The sequence below is a fragment of the Podarcis vaucheri genome, assembly GCF_965113315.1.
Source record: "Podarcis vaucheri genome assembly, chromosome: 6".
NCBI lineage: Eukaryota > Metazoa > Chordata > Lepidosauria > Squamata > Lacertidae > Podarcis > Podarcis vaucheri.
Window position 1 is genome coordinate 91,698,981 of NC_138764.1, and position 26,174 is coordinate 91,725,154.

The following is a 26,174-nucleotide window of genomic DNA, read 5'->3' on the forward strand; positions in this document are numbered from 1 at the left end:
CCCGATCGCGGGGATTCGAACCGCCAACCTTCTGATCGGCAAGTCCTAGGCTTTGTGGTTTAACCCACAGCGCCACCCGCATCCCATTGATCCCTCTAGTTACCCGCTAAGTGATCCTTGCTTTATTGGAACTCTCTGGGACTTCCCTCAGAGCACACAAACTTGTAATTTTGTTAGTAGAATTTTTCTCCTGCCCATCCCCTAGCCTCCACCAAGAGACTTGTGTAGATTGCAACTGTGCTGTATATAAATTGTTTGGGCTGGAACCAGTATGTCCCCCAGCTCCTGGTGGCATTTCCAGTGTCGTCTATCAAGAAAAATGCTCTTTTAAAATATGTGACTGTTATGTTGTCCCATTCTGGAAGTCAAGCACCTGATGGGCGAAGTTTTTTAAAAGACGCCTGCAGCTAACAAGTCAGGCTGTTCCTCCTGTCATCTGTCTAAAATAGGAACCACAGGAAGATGAAGCAAAGCGAAAATATTGTGTGTCTTTTTCCTGTGTGTGGGTTATTTGCAGAAAGACTGTCATGAGAACGAACTTCACTTTGTAACTTGAATCCCTTCTCTCATGCTTTGTACTGATTGTCTGTGGCCTTAGAAATTCCCTTTTTCCAGGAACATTTGTTCATTGTTCCCCACCAGTGCCTTGTGAAGAATATTATTTTGGATCCTTTTTCTTGAAATATATATTTTGTGACATACACAGAAGTTTGCAAAACGAAAGCTTTGATGGCTGATGATGATATAGGAAGGGGCAACAGTTATTGGTAACAACTATGGATAGAAATATTGGACATAGCAGATTTGCAAAGGTAGGTCAGCAGAGAACAATGTGATGGAATTTAAGAGAGTCAAGCCTATTGATGACTACTCAGAAGTAAGTTCTACACTGCAACTTACTCCCATGTAAGTGTGAGGTTGAAACCCAATGCACACTTTCCTGGGAATAAACTATATTGGACTCAATGGAACTTTTGACTAAGCATGTATAAAATTAATTTGTATCCTTCCAATACGCACACATATGAAAGTGGTTTACCTCTGAGTAGACATATATACGATTGCACTGTAAGTCTGGTAGGATGCAATGAGGAAATCTAAATTATTATTTTATTGTCAATATGTTCAGAAACGAACAGGGCAGAAATAAACACAACTGCATTTGTCCTTGTACACTGGCCTAAGAAAAACTGTTGAAGAAATTCTCTTTGTAGTGGTTGCTCATGGTCACAGTTCCAGCCAGTGAACTATGCTCTCTTCTAACATGGGTTTTCTGTGGGGCAGGGGTCTCAAGAATCGGTCAGTCTTCTGTGGCCGCTGAGTCCCCATTGGACTGTTTCAGGGAATTTCCCTCTTTGAGGGTTCTGCCCCCTCCCCAAAAGATTTTGCATACAGTGGTACCTCGGGTTAAGAACTTAATTCGCTCTGGAGGTCTGTTCTTAACCTGAAACTGTTTTTGACCTGAGGTACCACTTTGGCTAATGGGGCCTCCTGCTGCCGCTGCGCCGCCGCCGCCCCCCCGATTTCTGTTCTCATCCTGAAGCAAAGTTCTTAACCCAAGGTACTATTTCTGGGTTAGCGGAGTCTGTAACCTGAAGCGCCTGTAACCCGAGGTACCACTGTACTTCTGTAAACCTGGAGGTTCCCCTAAGCCTGTCTTGAGTTAAAGGTAGTGCCATATTGACACCGTAAATCGAATATTTGCTAGTGTGTGTGTGCATTTTATTCTCAGAAATATTGTTTCTCTGAAAAGAGGAAGGTCTAATTCAAAAGACAAAGGGAAAGGGGTGATGATGAGTAAAAGGAACCGGGGGCGGTGGGCGGGGGGATCATTGCACAGAACCGGTGCATGTTAAAAAGTGATTAAGCAGCAGATTCTAGCCAAGAAGACCAGATGGTCAATTTGAATAGCCGGGCCCCAGTGAAAGTATTTCATTTTCGTGGGGCTAATGTGCTTTGTTCTTCGCGATTCTCCTTCTCTGTGTGTGCCTCTAAAGCGATGCCATTACGAAGCCTTTGTTTTTGTAGTTTGAAGGGGGTTCACTGAGGCAGGACAGCCTCGGTGGAGTGAGCAGGGATAATTCAAAGCCGCCACCATCGCCCAAGACCGAACCTTGAAACATCAGCTGGGTTCTTGCAAGCCTGCTGGGAAAACATCCTCAAAATCTGCCCTGCCCAGACATTTTTTTATTTTTTGCATTATAGTCAGTGATGTGCTGTTTCTAAAGTGTTGGAGATCTAAGAACAAGAACACTCCCTGTTTGGGCTTTTATTTCACCTCCTTCCTTTACCCCCTTGACACTAGAGGCACCAAAATCCTCAGGGGTGGGAGATGGGATGTCCTCATTTGCATGGAGATAACTACAAGCCAATTGCTGCGCTGGAAGGGAATTTGCTGCGCGATTAGCTCCTCGCCTTTCATCCCCGAGGGCTGCTCGCTTCACTCGAAAGCTACTTCCCCATGCAAGGAGGCTGCACAAAAGGTCTGCAAGGAAACCTTGCCGTGCTGCAGACCAGCTTGATTGTTTGCCCCCTTTTGACAAGAGAAAAAAAGAGAGACAGGAATAAGAGAGTCTATCCGGAGGGTGCGATTTGGATGATGGACGAGTAGAGGCTCCCAGCTGAAAACAGCAAAATGAAAGTCAACGTGAGTGTAGCGGACGTTTCCTTGAGCTCTGTTCTGTTTTCATGGGGATGGGGCATTGTTGTTTCTAAGCGGCATTTATTTGAAGATTTGGTTTATTTTTAAAATGAAATTATTTCATATGGTGTATCTACACTTTGGGGGCATCTCCTCTGTAGATGCTGTCATTGTTTTTCATGTCATTGGTGAATGCCGGTACTTTAAAATCATGCATCTCTGCCCTCACCCTTCCCCTACGATTCAGTCCATAAACGAACATGCTTACTCAGGTGTAAATTCCACAGACCTCAGTGAGGCTTCCTCTCTAGTAAAGGTTCTGAGGGTTGCAGCTTTGATTTCTGAAAAGAGAAGCTGATATATGCGAGAACGGAGAGGAGGTTTGTGTGTGATTGTTTGGGGGAGACAACCGCTCTTTGAATGCCCTTGCCCTCTTGTAGAAAAGATACGCTGTACTGATTGTGGGTGTTCAGTTTCTCCATTTTACTTTGATAATCTTTTAGATGAGTTGAAATGCATTTCTGAACATCAGAAATGCCTAACCCACCCACCCTTTATTTTGAGAAAGGCTACTTGTAACTGCTTGGGAGGAAGATAGGAAACTGCTTTGTACAGCATCATCAGAATACTGGTCCATCTAGCTCACCACCGTCTCCTCTGACTTCTAGCAGCTCTCCGCGATTTCTGGGAACAGCTTTTCCCAACTTTACCTGGAGACACTGAGGCTAGAACTTCTGAATTCAAGGCAGGTGCTCTACCAGTGAACTGCGGTCCTGAATCTGTCCAAAGTGGCCCCAATATGGTCTTTCTTTCACATAGACCATTTGCTGGGTGGACCGGCTACTGCTTGCAGCGTATTGATTAGTTGTTGCAAAGAATGAGTACAGGAAGATGCCTTGTATTGAGCCAGACCACTGGTCCCCCTAGCTTAGTATTGTCTTCACTGATGCACAAAAACTTTCTGACCCCACCTCCATGCAACAAGATAAATTGTATGCAAAATGTTGTGTGCAAAATGTTGTCTCCATTGTTCTGGAGAGAGGATCTAGGCTTGCATCAGATTCTCAAAGGGGACTGTGACCCCAAAAAAGTTTAGGAACCACTGCTTTAGATAGTGAATTTATTAGAATGACAATCTATTGTCTTTTTTCTTTTTTCTTTTTTGCATTTCATTTCCCTCTGACTTCATGGTCTACATATTTTCTCTCTTGGCACCCATCTGTATACGTACAGTGGTACCTCAGTTAAGAACTTCATTCGTTCTGGAGGTCCATTTTAAACCTGAAACTGTTCTTAACCTGAACTTTAGCTAATGGGGCCTCCTCATCCTGAAGCAAAGTTCTTAACCCGAGGTACTATTTCTGGGTTAGCGGAGTCTGTAACCTGAAGCATCTGTAACCTGAGGTACCACTGTACTTGCCAACTTAGGGCAGTGCTTCATATATTTGATGAAGTGGACTTTAGTCCATGAAAACATATACCATAATAAATTTAAGATGCTGCAAGTCTTCTTTATAATTTTATTCTACGGGATTTACTGGCAAGGAAGAATGCATAAGTTTGCTGCCATAAAGTGGAAAGGGGGGAGGGGGTGGAGCAAATATTTACAGGTCTACAGTATTCCAACACAGCTTTTTAATTGCAAACTTTTAAAACTGTGACGTGCCAGTCTGCCTTTAAATGGGTCTTGTCAAACATAAAGTGATGGCAGTTCAGAGTGCTGTTTCAGTTTGACTTGTCTGGGAATCTCAGCAAGGACTTTGTGTTTATTTGCTCATAGCTGAGCAGCTTAAACAGCAACTTCTGTCCACTCCAGAGGAGTAGCTATGTTGCAGCAAATCAATGAATAATTTGTGGCACCTAAAAGTCTCAGGTCACAACTATACCATCATTTAAAACAAGTTTAACACGCATATCTTCCCCCAAGGAATCCTGGGAACTGAAGGGTGCTGGAAATTGTAGTTCTGTGAGGAGTAAATTACAGTTCCCAAGATTCTTTGGAGAAAACCATGTGTTATGGTATGGATGTGAACCTAACATATTTATTGTAGAATAAGCTTTTGTGGACTACAAAACCCAGTGTGTCAGATGCTGAAGGGTTATCCTTGCTAAACTAATATCCATACTTTGATGCAGAAAAATGGTGTCAGGGGGTTGTAAATACTAGAGTCATGAATTACAAAGAGAAGCATTAGATCTGTGGCATTTTTATGGAATGCCCAAATGTATACAAGACAAGAATGGGTCAACCCATTCACCACAGGAGGCATGGTGATAATACAGTAATGCAATATGATGCTGGTGATGTGATAATCGCTCAAGATAATGCCATCTTTCTAGCTATGCTGTGGTAATTTAATAAGGACATGTTGTGGGAAAGAGGCCCGCAATCTAGATTAAGGCCAAATTGACCTTAATCGACATGGCAGTTGAATACTGAGCTTTCCTTCAAAGTCTTTTGTTGTATTAGTAGTTAGAAACTTCAGCGATTAGGTGGGACATAAATGACCAAAAGCAAACAAACAAATAGTGTGGTGAATTTGAGGGGAGACTAGCCTAGAAGACTGAAATGTTCTCTCACTGACTTCTGGGTTTCTGCTAGGTGGCCTATTGCTGGTGAGCAGCATTTTTAAATCAGGCATAAGGTAGCAGTTCTACAAGCCATTGCATAATTCTAATGGGGTGTCCAGAAAGTGAACCTGCTACATAGATTTGTCTAATTCAGGTTGATAGTGGAGTAGAAATTACGCAGTTGTTTTAAAAGATTATACCATGTCCTTCAGCAATTCTACTTCCAGGACACCTGAGAGATATCAGTACATATTTTTAACAGCAAACAAGCATGTAGTATTCAAATAATAGATAAAACATAGCTCTGAGGAAAACATATGAGTAGCAAAATAAATTTAAATAACACATTAAAAGGCATGTTAGAATGCAATGTCTTCACCTAGTTCAAGGCAAGCTTCTCAGGGATGATTGTTCCAAAAGATGGGAGATGAATAAAAAGACCTTATCTTTGATCACGTATAAGGCAGAGGTATTCAGGGAAGGGCCTTTGAAGATGATCTCAGTCATCTTTATCCTTACTGTTATTTGTAAAATCTATATCCTGCCCATCCTCCCAGGGTGGAACCCAGGGTGGCAAACAACAACAGTGAAAACATCCATACTCCAATACAATTCCAATACAGATGCAGACTGGGAAAGATCTCAGTTTAAAAGGCTTGTTGAAAGTGGGACGGTCTTCGGTAGGTGCAGAAAAGGCAACAGAAATGTCTAATATTTAACAGGAAGGAATTCCAGAGGGCAGATGTCATAACACTAAAGGACAATTCCTACACTGTGCAGAATGAAACTCTTGATAACATGGTGTCTGCAGGAGACCCTCATCTCTAGAGCACAAGTGATCAATGGGATATATAAGAGGTGAGACAATCTTCTTGTCACAGTCCTGGTGGAATCCCCAAATGCTTCTTCCCAAGGATTCCGGGTGGCAGTGCAATTCATGTTATCTTCGGTAGAGGAAAGGTCTTTGGGAGCAGGAGCTAACTGCTCCAAGTCAGTTGTGAGTATGTTGTCACACTATGGAGTGTAGCTGATTGGAGTTGTATTGGAGAATTAATTGGCAGGGATCTTGCTTGAATTCAGGTCACACTGCAAAGGAAATATGGGTCAACCAGTGTTGACAGGTGGCCGAACCCATCTACCCATCAGAGTGCCTTGTTGGGGGTGCTGGATCTGGCCCGCCAAGGATGGGAAAATTTGCCACCCTAGCTGTACAGGTGTGTAGGTAATCATCACAGTGCCATTGTTCTGAGGATGATTGTGGTTGAGCACAAATTGGCAGGACTTGGTGGATGACAAACCTGGTTGCTTGTAGACCATTTTTATGGGAGTTGTTGGTATAAAAAGCTTTTGGGCCAGAGGGAGGGGTCACTCTGGGGTGGAACATGGGCCTGGGTCTGCTGGGAACAGTCCCTCTACCGCAGGGGTCAGCAAACTTTTTCAGCAGGGGGCCGGTCCACTGTCCCTCAGACTTTTTGGGGGGCCGGACTATATTTTTTTTGGGGGGGGATGAACAGATTCCTATACCCCACAAATAACCCAGAGGTGCATTTTAAATAAAAACACACGTTCTACTCATGTAAAAACACGCTGATTCCTGGACTGTCCGCAGGCCGGATTTAGAAGGCGATTGGGCCAGATCCACACACACCCCGGCCTTAGTTTGCCTACCCATGCTCTACCCCATCATGTGTTGATTTAACCCTTAAGTGGAATGCCTGAATAGAGCCTGAATATGCTCTGAAGGTGTGAGACTGGAACATGGGACAATATACCGAGTCAAGCTATTGGTCCATCTAGCTCACTGATTGGTCCATCTATGCTGATTGGCAGTGAGACTCCAGAATTTGAGACAGGGCTCTCTCCCAGCCCTACCTGGGGATGTCATGGGTTGGGGAGATGCTCTACCACTGAGCTACAGCCCTTTCCCAACTGCTTCAAGTACAATGCTTTCCCACAGATTGCTCATGTGCAACATCAAGTGATAACTCATTTAATGATAAGATTTCAATTGATACACATGCATATATGTACATGTAAATCAGCCTTATGCTGCCTTTCTCAGCTTGCCTTCCTCTACCTGTATGGTGCTGAATTTTTTTTGAATCATTGATCCATCCACTCCAATGGTGTCTATTTTGATTGGCAGCCTCTCTCCATGGCTCCAGGCTTGCTCTGATAAATTTAACTGGTCATACAGGTGATCTATGTATATGTTTGAAATGTGGGAAGCTCCAGGTAGGTTTGGATTAGGAAATGACACAGGGACGGACCTGAAGCCTTGAAGATTAGATGAGGTAATGGTCTGACATGGTGCAAGGCAAATTCTTGCATGGCCTGAAGGCAGGCAGGCAGGCAAAGCAACAGTTTAGTAGGAATTAACGCCGGGAAGGAATAAAATAAACTACTCAGCTTGCAACAATTGATTGAGTTGGAGGAGCCAGTTATTGGATTCCAGGAAAACAACAATTCTCCAGGCTTTATCAGCAGGTAGAAAGAGCTCCCATCAATCCATAGCAAATATAAGGCAGAACCTGGAAATGTTCCACAGAGGCAAAAAATTCATTGTTTATGTTAGAAGGAATGAGATTGCTTGAATCTGGGAAGTTAGAATCATTCATTTAAAGCAGGCATAGGCAAACTCTGGCCCTCCAGATGTTTGGGACTACAATTCCCATCATCCCTGACCACTGGTCCTGTTAGCTAGGGATGATGGGAATTGTAGTCCCAAACATCTGGAGGGGCGGAGTTTGCCTATGCCTGATTTAAAGGATGTCAAGAGTCTTTGGGCCAAGTGTTGCTAAGTATCAGAGATCCCCAACAAAATTTGATAAATACATTTAAAAACGCTGGTTTTAAATGTAATAAATCCGCCAAATGGCAAAATACATGTGGAATTTTGGTGCAGCTCCATTCTTGAAGCTGTCACCAGTGTTCATCAGCAACTACAGACAACAGTGGCACCCGAGATCCTTTTTCATCATTGAATCACACCTGCCTTCTTGAATATTGAGCCCTAAATTAGTTATGAGTTACCAGCCTCTGCAGCCACAGCAGGCGTTGTGATACTCCAGCAATTTGACTTCACCTCAGGAGGTGCATTCCATTGTCTCTTGAGGCAGATGGATTACAACAACAACAACAACAACAACAACAACAAAATAGCTCTTGTTAAGGCACATTAGAAATTTAAATAACTCTTTAAAAACACACCACTGGTCAAGTTGATATTCTAGCAGATAACCTCCTTTCAAAGTCAGTTTCTGGTTCGGAATAAAGTTCTTGCTGATTTCAACATGGAACTGTCACTTCTCCCATTGTCCCAGGGATATATCTCAGTGGTCATAGGGATGGTTGGGCTCTTACATGAAAAACAAAATCTGTTAGGAGGTTCAGAGGACAGGAGGGGCCAGATCTTGAATATGTGGTTATGATATCCACCCCGTAGTAGGAATATATTTGAGGCTCATTTTGCTGGTTGGCACAGGAACTGCTAAAGCTTTTAAAAGGCTGAAAGAAGTTCAACACCCACCAATTACTCTCCAGCACTGTCTTTCTGTGGATATGTAAAGGACCACTATACTGTAGTCCTGACTCCAGAGCAGCAGATAGTATTGTCCATGGCAGGGTTAGAGGGACTCATTGCCTTCTAGGTGCTGCAGGACTTCAACTCCCATCATCCCTCACCACTGATCATGCTGATTGCGGCTGATGGGAGCTGCAGTCCAAGAATATCCAAAGAGGTATGGCTTCCCCACCCCTGGTCTAAGGTTTTTAAAACCAAGCAAGTATTTTAATAGCACTTGCCATACTGCAGCCAAAACGGTAATATAGGTCACATCCACATCATAATAATAATAATAATAATAATAATTTATTATTTATACCCCGCCCATCTGGCTGGGCCTCCCCAGCCACTCTGGGCGGCTTCCATAAAAACCAAAAATACAATAAAATATCACACGTTAAAAACTTCCCTGAACAGGGCTGCCTTAAGATGTCTCCTGAATGTCAGGTAGTTGTTTATCGCCTTGACATCTGCTGGAAGGGTGTTCCACAGGGCGGGCGCCACTACCGAGAAGGCCCTCTGCCTGGTTCCCTGTAGCTTTGCTTCTCGCAATGAGGGAACCGCCAGAAGGCCCTCGGCGCTGGACCTCAGCGTCCGGGCAGAATGATGGGGGTGGAGACGCTCCTTCAGGTATACTGGACCGAGGCCGTTTAGGGCTTTAAAGGTCAGCACCAACACTTTTAAAGTACTCTTATAACACTTGAGGGACGTGGGTGGCACTGTGGGTTAAACCACAGAGCCTAGGACTTGCCGATCAGAAGGTCGGCGGTTCGAATCCCCGTGACGGGGTGAGCTCCTGTTGCTTGGTCCCTGCTCCTGCCAACCTAGCAGTTCGAAAGCACGTTAAAGTGCAAGTAGATAAATAGGTACTGCTCTGGCGGGAAGGTAAATGGTGTTTCCGTGCACTGCCAGAAGTGCACTGCCGTTCGCCAGAAGCGGCTTAGTCATGCTGGCCACATGACCCAGAAGCTGTATGCCGGCTCTCTCAGCCAATAAAGCGAGATGAGTGCCGCAACCCCAGAGTTGGCCACGACTGGACCTAATAGTCAGGGGTCCCTTTACCTTTACCTATATCACTTGAAGAGCCGTGGCTTCCCCCAAAAGAATCTGGGTGCTGCAGCTTTAATCTGAAGGGTCTCTGAACAGCTTTTGGCACCTTTAACAAACTGCAGTTCCCAGGATCCCATGACTGTGAACATGCTATAAATGTTGGTGTGGCTGGGTTTGCAGAACAAGAGCCCAATTTCTCATTCTTTCAGTCCTCCTGAGCTGGCATCATGCTACATGAGTCACTGCCGCTGAACCAGGTCGAAAAGGGAAATGAGAGGCGGGGGGGGGGGGGAAATAACATGACAAAGTGGAAGATGCTCCAGAGCAGAGGCAGAGCTGAAAGGGCAGGCCTTCCTCTGGCTGGTGTGAAATGCATTCATTTCCTTTTCCTGCAAGTGCGGTTGCCATGGTCGGCACAACAAGACCTCAAAGAAGTCCCGTGGATAACCGCGGCCAAGGGGCGCTCTCTGAATATGCCAAGCAATGCTTGGTGCTGTGGCTGGCTTGGCTCTGGGGCCATCTTTCCAGCAGCCTTTGAGGTGGAAAGGCTAGCTCAAGGGGTCAGACCTCTGTGTCTAGAGCTGAAATTCAGGTTTGATCTGAAGAGGGGGGACAGTGCCGGATTTAGGGCAGTGTGGGCGGTTCCCCTACACAGGACACCAAGCCAAGCAGGTGTGAAACCGAGAAAATCCATAGTTGAGAAGATCCACTTGGGGGTGCCAAATTTTGGCCTCACACAGGGCACTATATTATGAAAGATTATCAAAGTCCGCCCAGGGGGGACAGGGAGCAAATATGCAAGTATGTGTCCTCCCATCTTCTCTTATTTGGCAATGTGTAAGTGGCCACCAGGTTTACCTGTGTTTTGCCTGCTTGTTTTTCACCCGCTTGACTTGTATATTTGGTAATAAATGAGAATTACAAAAAACGCCACAGGACTTCAGCAACTTCTTACTCACAGGAAAATGATCCTGTAAGGATGCCCTTGCAGGCAAGAGCTCTAAAGAAAGGGGAGGAAGACTCTTACCCAGTGGCGTAGCGTGGGGGGTGCAGGGGGGGCCGGCCGCACTGGGCGCAACATCTGGGGGTTAGGGTTAGGGGGCGCAAATCAACGGGTTAGGGGGCGCAAATCCACGGGTTAGGGGGCGCAAATTACTTGCCTTGCCCCGGGTGCTGACAACCAACGCTACGCCACTGCTCTTACCTGTTAAAACTTTTGGATATGAGGTTAAATGTGCAGGTACTGAAAAAAGAAAGGAAAATGAAAGAATACTTTTAAATAATAATGGCACTGAGTTCTAAACTAAGAGAAGGAAAAGACAAACATTAAGGAGAACTTAAAAAGCAGGATTTGACTCACTGAGTAATATCCTTAGACGAAGTTGAATTAAGACAAAAAGGAGATATGGGCCCGAGCTGGGAATCGTAGCTCTGTAAGGGATCTCCTAACAGCTTTCAGCACCCTTAACAAACTACAGTTCCCAGGATTCTGTTTGAAGTGGCATGGTACTGCTTTAAGTGCATGTTAAGGTGCTCTGCCTATTTTTCAAGGTCCTGAGTGCTGCCAGTTTTCCTTCTGTGAAAGGGTCATTCTGCGTTGCCTACAATAGTTTCTTAATGATTTCCAAATGTGCTCCTGGGCCCCCAAAGGGCCCCCTGAAGTGGGGCTTCATTGCTGCATTGCATTGCATTTCGTTTTCAAATCCTCTTCTCCTTTGCCCTGCAAGCAAAGTTGACGAGTTGACAAAACGGGTAAAAATTTTGCCTAGCTAGTAGCGGGTACTAAAAATATACAGAACCCTCAAGCAACGAGAAGGAAGTTGTGTTTTCACAAGATAGTACCTTCTCAAAGCAGATGGGAAGTGTGACTCTAAGGGGAAATGCAGAATGCTCAGATAGACTCAAATAGACTTGGAAGGGACACTGAAGTAAGTCTTCTTCAAGAGTGTCTATACACGACCATTTTCTTAATTCAACAGGATTTGTGTTTAGTCGTGTCTGACTCTTTGTGACCCCATGGACCAGAGCACGCCAGACACTCCTGTCTTCCACTGCCTCCCACAGTTTGGTCAAACTCATGTTAGAATCATAGAGTTGGAATAGACCACAAGGGCCATCAAGTTCCTTGTTGGTAGCTTGGATAACACTGTCCAACCATCTCATCCTCTGTCGCCCCCTTCTCCTTGTGCCCTCAAACTTTCCCAACATCAGGGTCTTTTCCAGGGAGTCTTCTCTTCTCATGAGGTGGCCAAAGTTTTGGAGCCTCAGCTTCAGGATGTGTCCTTCCAGTGAGCACTCAGGGCTGATTTCCTTAAGAATGGATAGGTTTGTTCTTCTTGCAGTCCATGGGACTCTCAAGAGTCAACAGGATTTAGATACCGCCAAATCACCAAAAACCTCTAAGCAGTTTGCATAGAACTTTATAAAATATTTACTAAAAACACCTATGAATCCAAACAATAAAAATAAGTTGATTTTTAAAATATAATCAGCAGATAATATTACATGTGTAAATTACATTTCTGGGTAGGCTTTTGTAAGCATTTTAAAATTTTTTAGGATGTGCCAAAAACAATATAGCAAAGGTGCCTGCCGATTATCAATGTGCGGTGAGTTCCAGCACCTAGGTGCTGCTACACAGAAAGACTGATCCCATGCAAGCGTTGAATCAATGTTATATAGTCATTGCATCAGTAGTTTATTATGCAGGCCTGGTCCTGCCATTGGGTAGAGTGAGGCTGTTGCTTCAAGAGTCAGGTGCTGCAGAATGGATAGGCATGGCATCAGGTTGGAGGACAGAGCTTTGTGTTCCAGAAAGGCTGCCCTGTATCTTCTCAAGCTAAAGTATTTTGCTGCCCTTAGATATGGGGAGAATGTTTTTTTCATCATCAGGGTCAATGTAAGATTCAGCTGCCATTCTGGTTGGCTTCTGTATTTGGAAATGCAGGGGGTTTGGGTGATGTTATCTTGTCCACTTATCTTGCGGCAGCATTTTTTGGAGGGAGTATCCCTGAAGCAGAAAGTTAATGCCTATTGATTGTATATGTTTGACTTTCAGCTTGCCTCATATTAAGGCATTTGCTAAGCGTACCATGATCCTCCTCCTAGCTTTTATGATGGGCTTCTGGACCCTTGATTGATTGATTGTTCATTTCATTTCTATACCACTTTATATTTTTAAGAAAAACATCTCAGTTCAGATTAGTAAAGGTAAAGGGACCCCTGACCATTAGGTCCAGTCGTGGCCGACTCTTGGGTTGTGGCACTCATCTCGCTATATTGGCCAAGGGAGCCGGTGTACAGCTTCCGGGTCATGTAGCCAGCATGACTAAGCCACTTCTGGTGAACCAGAGCAGTGCACGGAAATGCCATTTACCTTCCCGCCAGAGAGGTACCTATTTATCTACTTGCACTTTGACGTACTTTTGAACTGCTAGGTGGGCAGGAGCAGGAACCGAGCAACGGGAGCTCACTCCGTCGCGGGGATTCGAACCGCTGACCTTCTGATCGGCAAGTCCTAGGCTTTGTGGTTTAACCCACAGCGCCACCCGCAGTTTACAGCACATTAAAACATCTATCATCATCATCATCATCATCATCATCACCTGACATTTTCAGATGGTAAAATTAAAATTCTTTGGTTTTCCAAAAGCAGTATGTGTGCTTCTTCACCACACATAGACTTACCAAGCTAAATGTTATCCAATCACAAAAATAATAGCAGATTTGAATTTGTCACTCTCAAAACCCTCGTTTTAAGACCTTTGGGTCATTTGTGTTCTCTTAGGATGAGCCTCTTAGAGGTATTCAAAATGTGGTTTCTCACTAAGATTAATTGAGATTGAAATTGACTTTGCAGAACTGGATAAATTAACGGGGAGGATTCAATATTTGCGAGACTAGAAGTTCACCAAGGACTGGGGGAAATTTACAGATTATCTGAAAAGTATACGTGATGAACAGACAACACTTGTAGGTTTTCTGTGAAAATATGAGGAATATTGTAAAAAAGGGAATAAGATTGGGGAGGTTATATTTTAAAGGCAATATTAAAGTTAGAAAATGTGTGAATAAATAAACAATACGGAAGATTGGCAGAGAAGCTGGGAGAAGTAAAAAAAGAAGAAGGTTATGTGATAAATTTTGGTATTGGCTATATAAACTTGTATTTGAAAATGAATAAAAATATTATAAAAAAGGAGAGGAACAAGATTCATTGATGCTGAACTTGGAACCCAGAATTAAAGCAAATTATTTCCCCTCTTTTCTCTTTTGGTGATGCACTTCCTCTTTTTTGGGTGATGGCTAAGTGGTCAGGTCAGCCTATGCTTTATTGATTTGAAATAATCTAAAAATCTTGCATTGCAGGCTTTGAGTCTGAATAGTGGGCTAAATTCTGTTATTTATTCTTTCTCTCTTTCTTGAGCTATCTGCATGCTGCCTTGGAACTATGCTGATTTAGGGCAATTTATTTGTTTTTAAATAATTTCATCACAGACTTCCTCTTTGGAATTGGACGGGTCACTTGAAGCTGTGGCTCAATGCATTGTTGAGCAGAAGAAAACTGCTTTTGCTAGCCTTATTTTTGCTTGCTTCTTCTAAATGCGCTCAGGAGCTGCAAGAAAAGCTGCTGCAGCCCTCCCTCCAAGCCTTGAAATGACACTGATATTCTGCTGCCTCTTTGCCTATCCTCAGGCCCAGCCAACATGGCCAAAGATGGGGATGTATGGACCATATGGAGAGTCACTGGCTGCCCACCCCTGTTCTATAGTAATACAGTGGCACCTTGAGTTACAAACACCTCGGGTTACAAATGCTTCAGGTTACAAACTCCACTAGCCTAGAAGGGTTACCTCAAGTTGAGAACTTTGCCCCAGGATGAGAATGGAAATCGTGTGCCGGCGGCGCAGCAGCAAGAGGCCCCATTAGCGAAAGCACGCCTCTAGTTAAGAATAGTTTCAGGTTAAGAACAGACCTCCGGAACGAATTAAGTTCATAACTAGAAGTACCACTGTACAGGTGAAAAGAAAATAGCAAAACACCAGGCTTTGCCCTATCCCAATCCCAATAGTTGTGAGTTGTGTGTTGGGGGGGGGGGTAATACCTGAGTGCCTCCTAATTACTAGACCCAGTAAGGATTCAATTGTTGGAAGTCCCAGACCAGCTTCTTGGTAATGGCCTCCTAAGTATGTTGTCGTTATGGAAGCAAAGGAAGCTGCTCTGTGCCAGAGGGAAGCTCCCTGGCTCTTGGTAGTTAGAAGGACAAAGGCGAGAGTTTTCTGTGAGAGAGCTAGAAGCTAGAAGCAGGCTGTAGGCAGAGGTAGGGTTGCCACCCATCCCTAGAAAAATGGGATTGTCCCGTTTTTTGGACTAAAGTGTCCCATTTGGACTCCTTTCCCCCCATATTAGAGCTCATCCTCAAAGCTGCACAGGCAGAGAGTGGGTGCAGTGGAAAGTGAGAGAGTGAGTTTGCATGGGCAGGGCAGAGGATGGGTCCAGTTGGTTGGTTGGCACTGTCACTGTCCTTGCCACTGCTGTATTATCCTTCCCAAGTGCAGGAGTATCTCCTCCCTTCCTTGACACCATTGGGCATGAGAGGGAGGTGGATGGCCAGCCCAAAATGGAGGCTGAGTCACTGTTGGTGCAGTTGATGAGGAGCGCGAACGACAACAGGGAGAAGGGGGAAGGAGTGACCTCCTCTCCCTAACCTTGTCCCTCCCTCCCTTCCTCCCTCCCTCCCTTCCTTCCTTCCTTCTCGCTGGTGCTTCTCCTCATCTGCCAGCCGCTGGTCTAGCATGCTGCAGATTCACTGAATCGCCCTGGGTTCTAGTATGATGAGAGTGGGGAGTTTATGCTCTCCATGAACTTGTCTAATCATTTTATGAAGCCATCCAGCCTAGTGCACAACTTCCCCTGTTGCATCACACATTTTTTGATGCTGCGTTAAAGTTAAATCCCCATGGGTGGGATACGAACGTACATAGGCTTTGTCTGGAGAGACGCGCGATGTGGCACTTGGCTAGATCAAGAATTCCTTTTTAATTGCCAAAATAGAACAGAATGTTGGGGTGTAATAACTGAAAGAAGAAACGGGTTGGTTTGAAGCCCTTTGCTACACAAGGTAAGCAGGACTGCTCCCGCCTGTCTATGACAGCTGTCTGGGCAGTCGGCAAAGCACAGCGCTGCCAAGTCAGGCATTAAAAGACATCCATTGTTCCCAGGCCATCACTGCGAAAGAAACCGATGTTATCAACAACAGGTTGCTTTCATCCTCTGAGCTGGCAAGCGCATGCCTTCCCCCTGATGCCCCAGAGCAGCTGTTTCTTTTCAGCAAATGTTGTGGATAAAAATATGAGCCTTGTGTTCCTCGTGCACTGTGCCTGGGACTTGCAATTTGGGTGAGAAATTCTTCGCAGCCCTGGGTGAAATTGGCACAGTGAGGAGTGCCTGCGGTTTACCTCCTGTTTTGCTGTGGAAGCTCTGGAATTCGCCACGCTCCCACCCCAGCCGTACCATGCCCTGGCTCCAGGATCAACGCTGGCCCTCAAAACAGGGCTACATCTGATCTTTTTGACATCCAGAGTGTGTTCCCAGTTCCCACCTCTCCAGGAAACAGTGCTGGGGAGGGGTTAAGAGTAGTTGTGGACAACTGTAAGTCATGATTGCTCAGATAGACTGCTCTTGCCCAGCAGTTGCTGTGCAATAAACCTGCACTTTGCTGGTGCCTTGTGTTTACATGTGTCCAGTGTTTGCCTTCCCCAGTAGCATTGATTGCTTGATGTGCTTTACTATCACAGGAACGCTGAGGAGCTACAACATTATCTCACCTTGCCTGGCCTGTTGACTTCTCTGAGCCTTGGGAACCTGATTAATTTGTTCTATGCCAAAAAGAAAATGTTGCCCAGTTTAACAGGCACAATATACTGCATTCCTGTCCAGGTTGCAGCAGGGCTAATCCTGCTATCCTACTGAGTACAAAGAGAAATGGCAGGTGATATTCAGCATCACACTATGGTTGGTTGTAAATTGCTTTGGGTTGCCTGGGCTAGATAAAGCAACTAACAAATTTAACAGGTGATGATGATGGCGAAGAATGTTCTGTCTGTGCAAGTATTGCAGTTTTCCATGTGGAAAAATCCCCCTCTCCTCCTGCTGCATACTGTTTCGGGGGTTCTCCTGATCACCCACCAAACCAGTTTCAGGGGACATGAAGAAGTGTGGGGGGGGAGCCCCTTTGCAGAAGTGGAAGTCCTTGCACAGGGCTCATGCTGATGGGGCTTGTTAGGTGAATCCCATCCGGGGAGAGGATTTGTGTTGCTTGTCACCAATTGCATCACAAGCAATGTCCAAGAGATGCCAGTAGCACTCAGGAGTGCCAGCTTGGCCCTGTGATTGTGGATGCCTGGGGCCGTGGGTGCCATGCAGCGTGCATGGCCCTGGCACAGAAATTTGTGGGTGCCTGGGGCATCTTTGTTGCATAATTTGGTGGGTGCTCGGGCACCCAAGGCCCCAGAAAGCTGGCACCTATGCACCTCCAGTATCTTCCACACCAGGGATAGCCAATGTTGTACCTGCATATGTTCTTGGGCCCATCAACCCAGCCAGCCATGGATGATGGGGTGAAATATACTCAGAGTCGAGAGTGGATTTCATGCTCTTTATTCAGCTCATAGTGGTGAGGAGGAATGGCAGCTCCCCCAGAATGTCTGCTTTATATACATTATTTACACACTGGGCCCCACATGATTGGCTAATTCCAGGATTCTCCTGTAGGCCAATCAGGTTGCGGATTTACTTCCACCTGGGGTTGGATTGGGTGCAGCAATCAGACTGCTGCATTCTGGATCCTATTATTCTAGGACCAATCACACTGCTGCATTTTGGATCCTATTCAACTCAGTACATAACACGGGAGTTGTAGTCTTAAAACATCCAGACGGCATCACATTAACTACTGATGCTCAACACAGCAGTCACAGGGGGTGAACAAAAGGGACGAGGTCTTCAGCGGTTCTCCCCACTTTGTATGACTCACAGGTAACTTCGTAATCTGAGAGGAAAGCATCAAGCTCTCCAAAGACCTCAGGAATAAACGAGACGTGATGGCGCAGTCACATGTATTTTATATATGCACCTGTCCTGTAAGCACATAAAATAGGGGTGGCCAGTTCTGCTGTTTACATGAATAGGATCATATGGGGGAGTGAAGTGAAACCTGCCTCCCCCGGGACTTTGCTGTCCCCTGTTGCATTAAGCAACTTCCTCCCAGCCCCACTCTATCGTAGCATCATGAGACAGGCTTAAAGCAGCAGAGCGTGTCAAGGTACTGTGGGTGTGGATGACTACTCTGTAATGTCTATTCTGGTAAATAAGTGTCAGACCTTGGCCGAAAACAGACATGTTTCATTGCTGGGATCTAGTTCTAGCCCAGGCAGAGCAGGGCTCCCAACTCTGGAAGTTCTTGACGGATGTTGCTTGAGGATGGGGTGGGGACGAGGTTCTGGAAGAGGCAGGTTGGGACTGAATGGAGCCAAGACACAAGATAGGCTGATGGACGCAGAGGAACCTGTGTGTGGCTACTCAATCAGAAAAATTGTCTTGAGCAAAGAGCCAAGTCTAGAACAACAGCTACCTAGAGCCAGCCAGGCTGCTATTGGTTCCTCAGATCACTTGGCTCAGCTGAGATTTTGGGCCACTAAACATTCTTTGTTTTGGTGGTGGACACAGGGAAGATGTTCAGGCCTGTAACTGCTTCACCTTGGGCTGTCCTTTTCACCTTTTCGTTTCCCTCTTCCCACAGTGGGATTCTTACTTTCTGCACATGGAGATCGTATTCCTGCTCTTACGTTCTGTTCTGGTTTCACTGCGGCCATGCTGTTTATGGATTAGAGCAGCCACGACTAGGGTGTCCAGATGTGAGTAGGGATAGGGGAGAGATTTGGATCTGCATCCATTACTGCAAACCTACCTAATTCCCACTTCCCAAAACAATTCACAGACTGAAACACAGCTTTCCTTTGAAATTTTGAAGTTTTCCAACCAAAACCAACAATTTGTTCAAATGTTTTTGTGACTTGAAAACAGAGACTCTGCATGTTCTATTGCTACCCAAGAGGAACATTTTAATAAAATCTTTTTTTAAAAAAATGTGCACATTGTGCATGTGTTAGTGAAATTCATTATATTAAGGAAAATGGCAAACACATTAATTAGGATAAACTTGCAGTTAAATGCTGGTAAATGTTCATGAACTTAAGACCAGGGGGAAATCAGAAAGAAAGAAAATCTGACCCTGGCAACTTCATCATTCCCAGGTCAGAGTGAAGCAGGATTTACAGCGGGGCAATCAAATTTGGTGATACAGTGGTACCTCAGGTTACATACGCTTCAGGTTACATATGCTTCAGGTTACAGACTCCGCTAACCCAGAAATAGTACCTCGGGTTAAGAACTTTGCTTCAGGATGAGAACAGAAATCGTGCTCCGGCGGCGCGGCAGCAGCAGGACGCCTCATTAGCTAAAGGGGTGCTTCAGGTTAAGAACAGTTTCAGGTTAAGAACGGACCTCCGGAACGAATTAAGTACTTAACCTGAGGTACCACTGTATGGCCTGCCATATGCACAACCAGATCTGTTTAGAGGGGAAATAAAGCTGATAGCTCCTACCAACCTAGCAGTTCGAAAGGACGTCAAAGTGCAAGTAGATAAATAGGTAGCGCTCCAGCGGGAAGGTAAACGGCGTTTCCGTGCGCTGCTCTGGTTCGCCAGAAGCAGATTAGTCATGCTGGCCACATGACCCGGAAGCTGTACGCTGGCTCCCTCGGCCAATCGAACAAGATGAGCGCCGCAACCCCAGAGTCGGTCACGACTGGACCTAATGGTCAGGGGTCCTTTTACCTTTAAAGCTGATAGATGAATAAGAGGAGTGAGATAATGGCTAAGGGGTGAATGATTTTGCAGAAGATTTATCTGTCAAACATGAAGGACATTGTGGTCTTGTGAAATGCTAGATTTCACCTGCAGGTGGGGCTTGGCAGGTGCATCCTTCCTCTTTGAAACACAGGAGGAGTAGAGAAATGACATTGTGGGGCAAACATTTTGCTTAGAAACAGACAGTGCAGGAAATTGTTAGCACTCACTGCCTTACACTGCCTTCCGTCCCAAATAAGTGTCTGTAGCACTATGTCAGCGGGAGAGAACCTCAGATGACCCCTCCAGGTCTTCTGTCCGGCCCTCGGCCCTCTCCCCAACCCCCTCTCTGCAGGCTATATTCGCCACCATCCCTGCTCCACACCCTCGCCATAAGGGCTTTGGCCTGGCTGGAATGTGAGCATGCCTGTTGCTTGCATGGGCGGAGGAAGGATGAGAGAGTGTGATTAAACCTCTGGCTTTTGCATGGCTTGAATGTAGCATGTTGTTGTTGTTTAGTCGTTTAGTTGTGTCCGACTCTTCGTGACCCCATGGATCAGAGCACGCCAGGCACTCCTGTCTTCCACTGCCTCCCGCAGTTCGGTCAAACTCACGCTGGTAGCTTCGAGAACACTGTCTAACCATCTCGTCCTCTGTCGTCCCCTTCTCCTTGTGCCCTCCATCTTTCCCAACATCAGGGTCTTTTCCAGGGAGTCTTCTCTTCTCCTGAGGTGGCCAAAGTACTGGAGCCTCAGCTTCACGATCTGTCTTTCCAGTGAGCACTCAGGGCTGATTTCCTTAAGAATGGATCAGTTTGATTTTCTTGCAGCCCATGGGACTCTCAAGAGTCTCCTCCAGCACCATAATTCAAAAGCATCAATTCTTTGGCAATCAGCCTTCTTTATAGTCCAGCTCTCACTTCCATACATCACTACTGGGAAAATCATAACTTTATACGGATCTTTGTTGGCAAGGTGATGTCTCTGCTTTGCATACCCTCCAACATTTCTCCAACAAAAACAGGGACGTCCCATTCCATAATGATAATTTCACTATTTATACCCCACACATCTTACTGGGTTGCCCCAGCCACTTTTGGCAGCTTCCAACATATATAAAAACATAATAAAACATTAAACATTTTTTAAAAAAACCTTTTCTATACATACAGGATTGCCTTCAGACAGCTCGGGAGTCAGATAATTCCATACCCTCCAATCTTTCTCCAGTGAAAATAGGGATGTCCTAAGGAAAAGTGGGATGTTCTGGGATCAAATTAGACTTCTCTAAATCAGGGATGTCCCTGGAAAATAGGGAAAACAGGGACACTTGGAGGGTTTGATGTAGCCTATTGTCCAAAGGTAAGAGTCGTGTCTATTGCTCCAGTGTCTGGCCCAAGCAACAGCTGATATGTAGCTCCCAGAAAGTTCCATAAAAGGGAATGTATGGAAGCCCCATACAAGGGCCTTCAGGCTGAAAAGGGTCTTCCATCCCCTGCCCAGTGGAGTGAGAATTCCTGTCTCCTGGTAAGACATACCTGTTTTGTTCAGATAGTGTGGAACTGTTTGTACTTTGGCTTATTTCAGCACTTTCTGCATTGCACAGAAGGCTACACCTGGAAGTTAGCACTCCTCGATAGCAGTTGCCCAACTATGCATGGTGTTACTCAACTCTTGCATCCTGCATGTCGTGCATTCACTTTATCTTGTTTCCAACAGCTTGTTCCTCTTTCCTGGGAGCCTGACCCACACAAAAAACCCTATAATATCAGTGCTGTAGTTGGCAGTAGCTAGGAAAGGCATCCTACCAATATCCAGTGCTTCTCCTGCTGTCATGTCATCAGTGGTTTTGAGTTGATACTGTTTGCACAGAGGTTCCCAGGGGTGAGGGAGAATGAAGAAACACAGAGGTGGAGGAACCGACTGAGGCATCACATCACACTGCATCCCATGGTTTATCGCTTGCACAAGCGGCCAAAGGGTTCTGTGGCAAAAGAGCTCTTACTACAGTCTTGTTTGCAGATAGTAGGTGTGGTGAGATTCAGGAAGTCCCAGTTGCTCGTCCTCTTCTTGGGCACAATGTAGGTTCAATTGTGAAAACGTGATATGCTTTAAGAGCACTTGTTGCAAAGCTAGATTGAAACGTTAGGTCCAGAATGGGGAATTGGAGGGTCTTTCCAGATTTTGCCTGCACATTTTCACATGGCTGAGAACTACAAATGGCATGACAGATAAAACTGGCATGAAAGATAAAACATTTAGCTAGAGTTCATATCCCTGACACCTAATTTTCTGTGTGCAGGGAATATGTAGGTGGGTCTTCTTTGTGGTGGCTCCCTGCCTCTGGAATGACATCCCCACTAAGGCATGGTCTTGTTGTTTTTTCTTGGGTTTTCATAAATAAGGATCATAGGAAGTATAAATGATACAAATAAATAGACCAAGTCTTCTCATGTCAAAAATAGAACAATAAATTTGCAATAATATCTAAAACATGTGGCCTGTTATTAGTAGTTGATGTGTAAGTTCCTGGTTCATGAATTGGTTTAAACAAAAACAAAGGGGAAACAGAACAGAACAGATAACATTCAATTTTGCATAGCTAAATGCCTAGTCAGGAGCCCCTACCAAGGAATGTTGAGCACAAACATTATTAACCTCTCCTAAGCAACTGGAGATGCTCTTCTTTAACCAGACCTTGAGGGTGTGGGCTGTGATTTTTAAGCCATTCTTAGATGATTATTTATCGCCTGCTTCTATATGTTGCTGATTCAATGTATTTTATTAACGTGATATTTTCTAGCACTGTTATTTTTGTTGTATAGGCAACGGCTGTTTTGTGTGGGGTTGTATTCCTGACCCCCATGCACATCGGCAGAGCATGCATAAACCCACCTTGCCCCATCCTGTTACACCGCCATCCTGCCAATTTCAGGGTGGCATCGATGCACGGTGGCACACATTTTGGACAAGTGTAAAACGGTTGTTGCCTGTATAATGTTTCCATGCCATGTCTTCCCACATTTGGACCATACAGTGAAGGGCGGACTGCAAATAAGATAAATAAAATGACATATGCTTTCATATGGATTCATCATCTGAGCCCTTGCCCGTAGTCTTGATCATTGCCTTATGCCTAGCCTCTTTCTGGGGCTGGGTATTCATCAATATGCGGATGATACCCAGCTCTACCTCTCTTTCAAATCAGAACCAGTGAAGGCGGTGAAGATCCTGTGTGAGTGTCTGGAGGCAGTTGGAGGATGGATGGTGGCTAACAGATTGAGGGTGAATCTTGATAAGACAGAAGTACTGATTTTGGGGGACAGGAGGCGGGTGGGTGTGGAGGACTCCCTGGTCCTGAATTGGGTAGCTGTGCCCCTGAAGGACCAGGTGCGCAGCCTGGGAGTCATTTTGGACTCACAGCTGTCCATGGAGGTCAATTCTGTGTCCAGGGCAGCTGTTTACCAGCTCCATCTGGTAGGCTGACTGAGACCCTACCTGCCCACTGACTGCCTCATGAGGGTGGTGCATGCTCTGGTTATCTCCCGCCTGGACTACTGCAATGTTCTCTACGTGGGGCTACCTTTGAAGGTGACCCGGAAACTACAACTAATTCAGAATGCGGCAGCTAGACTGGTGACTGGGAGCGGCCACCGAGACCACATAACACCGGTCTTGAAAGACCTACATTGGCTCCCAGTAAGTTTCCGAGCACAATTCAAAGTGTTGGTGCTGACCTTTAAAGCCCTAAACAGCCTCGGTCCAGTATATCTGAAGGAGCGTCTCCACCCCCATCGTTCTACCCAGATGCTGAGGTCCAGTGCTGAGGGCCTTCTGGTGGTACCCTCACTGCGAGAAGCCAAGTTACAGGGAACCAGGCAGAGGGCCTTCTCGGTGGTGGCACCTGCCCACCCTCCCACCAGATGTGAAAGAGAACAACAACTACCAGACTTTTAGAAGACATCTGAAGGCAGCCCTGTTTGGGGAAGCTTTTAATGTTTGATGTATTAAAGGTACCCCTGCCCGTATGGGCCAGTCGTTTCCGACTCTAGGGTTGTGCGTTCATCTCACTTAAGAGGCTGGGAGCCAGCGCTGTCCGGAGACACTTCCGGGTCACGTGGCCAGCGTGACGAAGCTGCTCTGGTGAGCCAGCACCAGCGCAGCACACGGAAACGCCGTTTACCTTCCTGCTATAAAGCGGTACCTATTTATCTACTTGCACTTAGGGGTGCTTTCGAACTGCTAGGTGGGCAGGAGCTGGGACCGAAAGACGGGAGCTCACCCCGCCGCGGGGATTCAAACCGCCGACCATACGATCGACAAGTCCTAGGCACTGAGGTTTTACCCACAGCACCACCCGCGTCCCTGTTTGATGTGTTACGCTATTATAATATGTTGTTGGAAGCCGCCCAGGGTGGCTGGGGAAGCCCAGACAGATGTGCGGGGTATAAATAATAAATTATTATTATATTGTTATTATTTCCAGAACACCTTGGCAAAAGCGTTGTACGACAACAAAGCAGAGTGTCCAGATGAGCTCGCCTTCCGCCGGGGAGACATCCTGACGGTTCTTGATCAGAATCTCCTCGGGAGCGAGGGTTGGTGGAAATGTTCGCTTCATGGAAAGCAAGGCATGGCGCCTGCAAATCGCCTCCAGCTCCTGACCACTTTACAGGCTCCTCTCTCCATCCAGCCTGGCTCCCCAGGACCGCCAACCATGCCACGGACTGTCTACCAGGTTCCTTCCGGGCGTAGGCCTCCTGTGCCACTACCCATCTATGAAAAAATGGACGGCTGGATTATGCCTCCTCCTCCTTCCTCTGCTCCTTACCCGCTGACACCAGAAGTTTACCAAGTGCCAGCGATGGCGGCTATACTGCTCAGTGAAAAGACCCAAAGTTCATCGGACCAGGTAAAAAGGCAAGCAAACCCTAAAAGAGGAAAGTGGGGAGCAAACAGGCACTGATGGTGACCCACAATATAATGTGGTGTTTTGTTTTGTCTCACCCAGCTTCTCTCTGCCTCCCCCTCCCCTTAAACACACACATTCTGAAGTTTTTTATTAAGTTTTCCAAAATTCCACACATACATTTCAATACATAATAAAAGCTTCCCCCCCCTGACTTCCCACCCCCTTTTCCATAGTGTTTCTGTTTCTCTCCCTCTGTTGCATCCTGTCTTCTATCTCTTAAAGCTCAGCAAAACTACTGTAATCTTTAATCCTGATTTTCAGTAGACCATCTCCTGCCTGCTGCTGGTAGAGGAGCTCTTGCAAAGTCGTGACCAACTCTGGGATTGCGGCGCTCATCTCGCTTTATTGGCCAAGGGAGCCGGCGTACAGCTTCCGGGTCATGTGGCCAGCATGACTAAGCCGCTTCTGGCGAACCAGAGCAGTGCACGGAAACGCCGTTTATCTTCCCGCCAGAGTGGTACCTATTTATCTACTTGCACTTTGACGTGCTTTCGAACTGCTAGGTTGGCAGGAGCAGGGACCGAGCAACGGGAGCTCACCCCGTCGTGGGGATTCGAACCACCGACCTTCTGATCGACAAGTCCTAGGCTCTGTGGTTTAACCCACAACACCAGCTTGGATTATGTGCATGCAAAACAGATTCTACTGCTGGGCTACGGCCCTTCTCCTGGCCTAGGTGGACATAGGTACAATTTAACTAGGGCAGGGATATATGGAGGTGTTAATGGGACTCTGTTCTGGCAAGGGACGGGCCGTAGCTCGGTGGCACAGCATCTGCTTTGTATGCCGAAGTTTCCAAGTTCAACCCCTGGCATCTCCAGATAGGACAAAGAGAAATCCCCACCTAAAGCCCAAGGTAGAACAGCAATGGTGAACAAAGGGCTGAATTCAGTCATCTGTCTGGCCCTTGGGCTCTCCCCAGACCATACCTCCTCCTCAGCTAAACCCCTTCTCCACAGGCAACACTCCTTTGGCTTTTGCCTGACTAGAATGTATCTTTGAACTCTGGTAATGCTTCTTGCCTTCCTGGTTGGAGAACACAGAGGGATGTGTGGTTAAATTTACATACATTGCTCCACCCACTGCTATGGGTGGCCCTGCCCACCTCCGACATGTGGCCCCTGGAAGGTTTCCTAGAAGAGTTCCCCAATCCTGGTGTAGACGGTACTAAGACAGATGGACCGATAGTCTCTGAATCTGCATGAAACAGTTTCCTATGTAGTTGTTATCATAAGTCCAGGTTTCGGTCATTTTCTTCTGAAGGGAAAAGCAGAAGGACTCAGGGGATGGTTGGTGGTGAGATTACCAGGCTACAGAAGCAACTCCTTCATTAACCTGAAGATGACTTTTGATGACATGTCAAGGCTTCTCTCCCACCCTGAAAGGAGGAGACTTTGCCCCAGGCCTCCTGAGTATCTCAGAAATTCTGGAAGAATAGCTGGAAGCCCTTAGGTACAAGCCCCCACTA

General features: G+C 46.0%; 1 protein-coding gene across 2 annotated transcripts in view; it reads left to right on the top strand.

Annotated features, from left to right (window-relative positions):
- Positions 1-620: 620 nt before the first annotated feature.
- Positions 621-26,174, top strand: part of CASS4 (Cas scaffold protein family member 4) — a 39,807-nt gene continuing 14,253 nt past the window's right edge. Inside the window, exons 1-2 of one of the 2 annotated variants that reach the window (XM_082225959.1) lie at positions 621-812; positions 24,221-24,646. In XM_082225959.1, the coding sequence (XP_082082085.1) occupies positions 777-812; positions 24,221-24,646 (462 nt within the window). In that variant the 5' untranslated portion in view covers positions 621-776. Of the gene's footprint in view, positions 813-2,340; positions 2,648-24,220; positions 24,647-26,174 lie in introns of those variants that run through there. The other variant, XM_082225960.1, reaches the window with a different exon arrangement.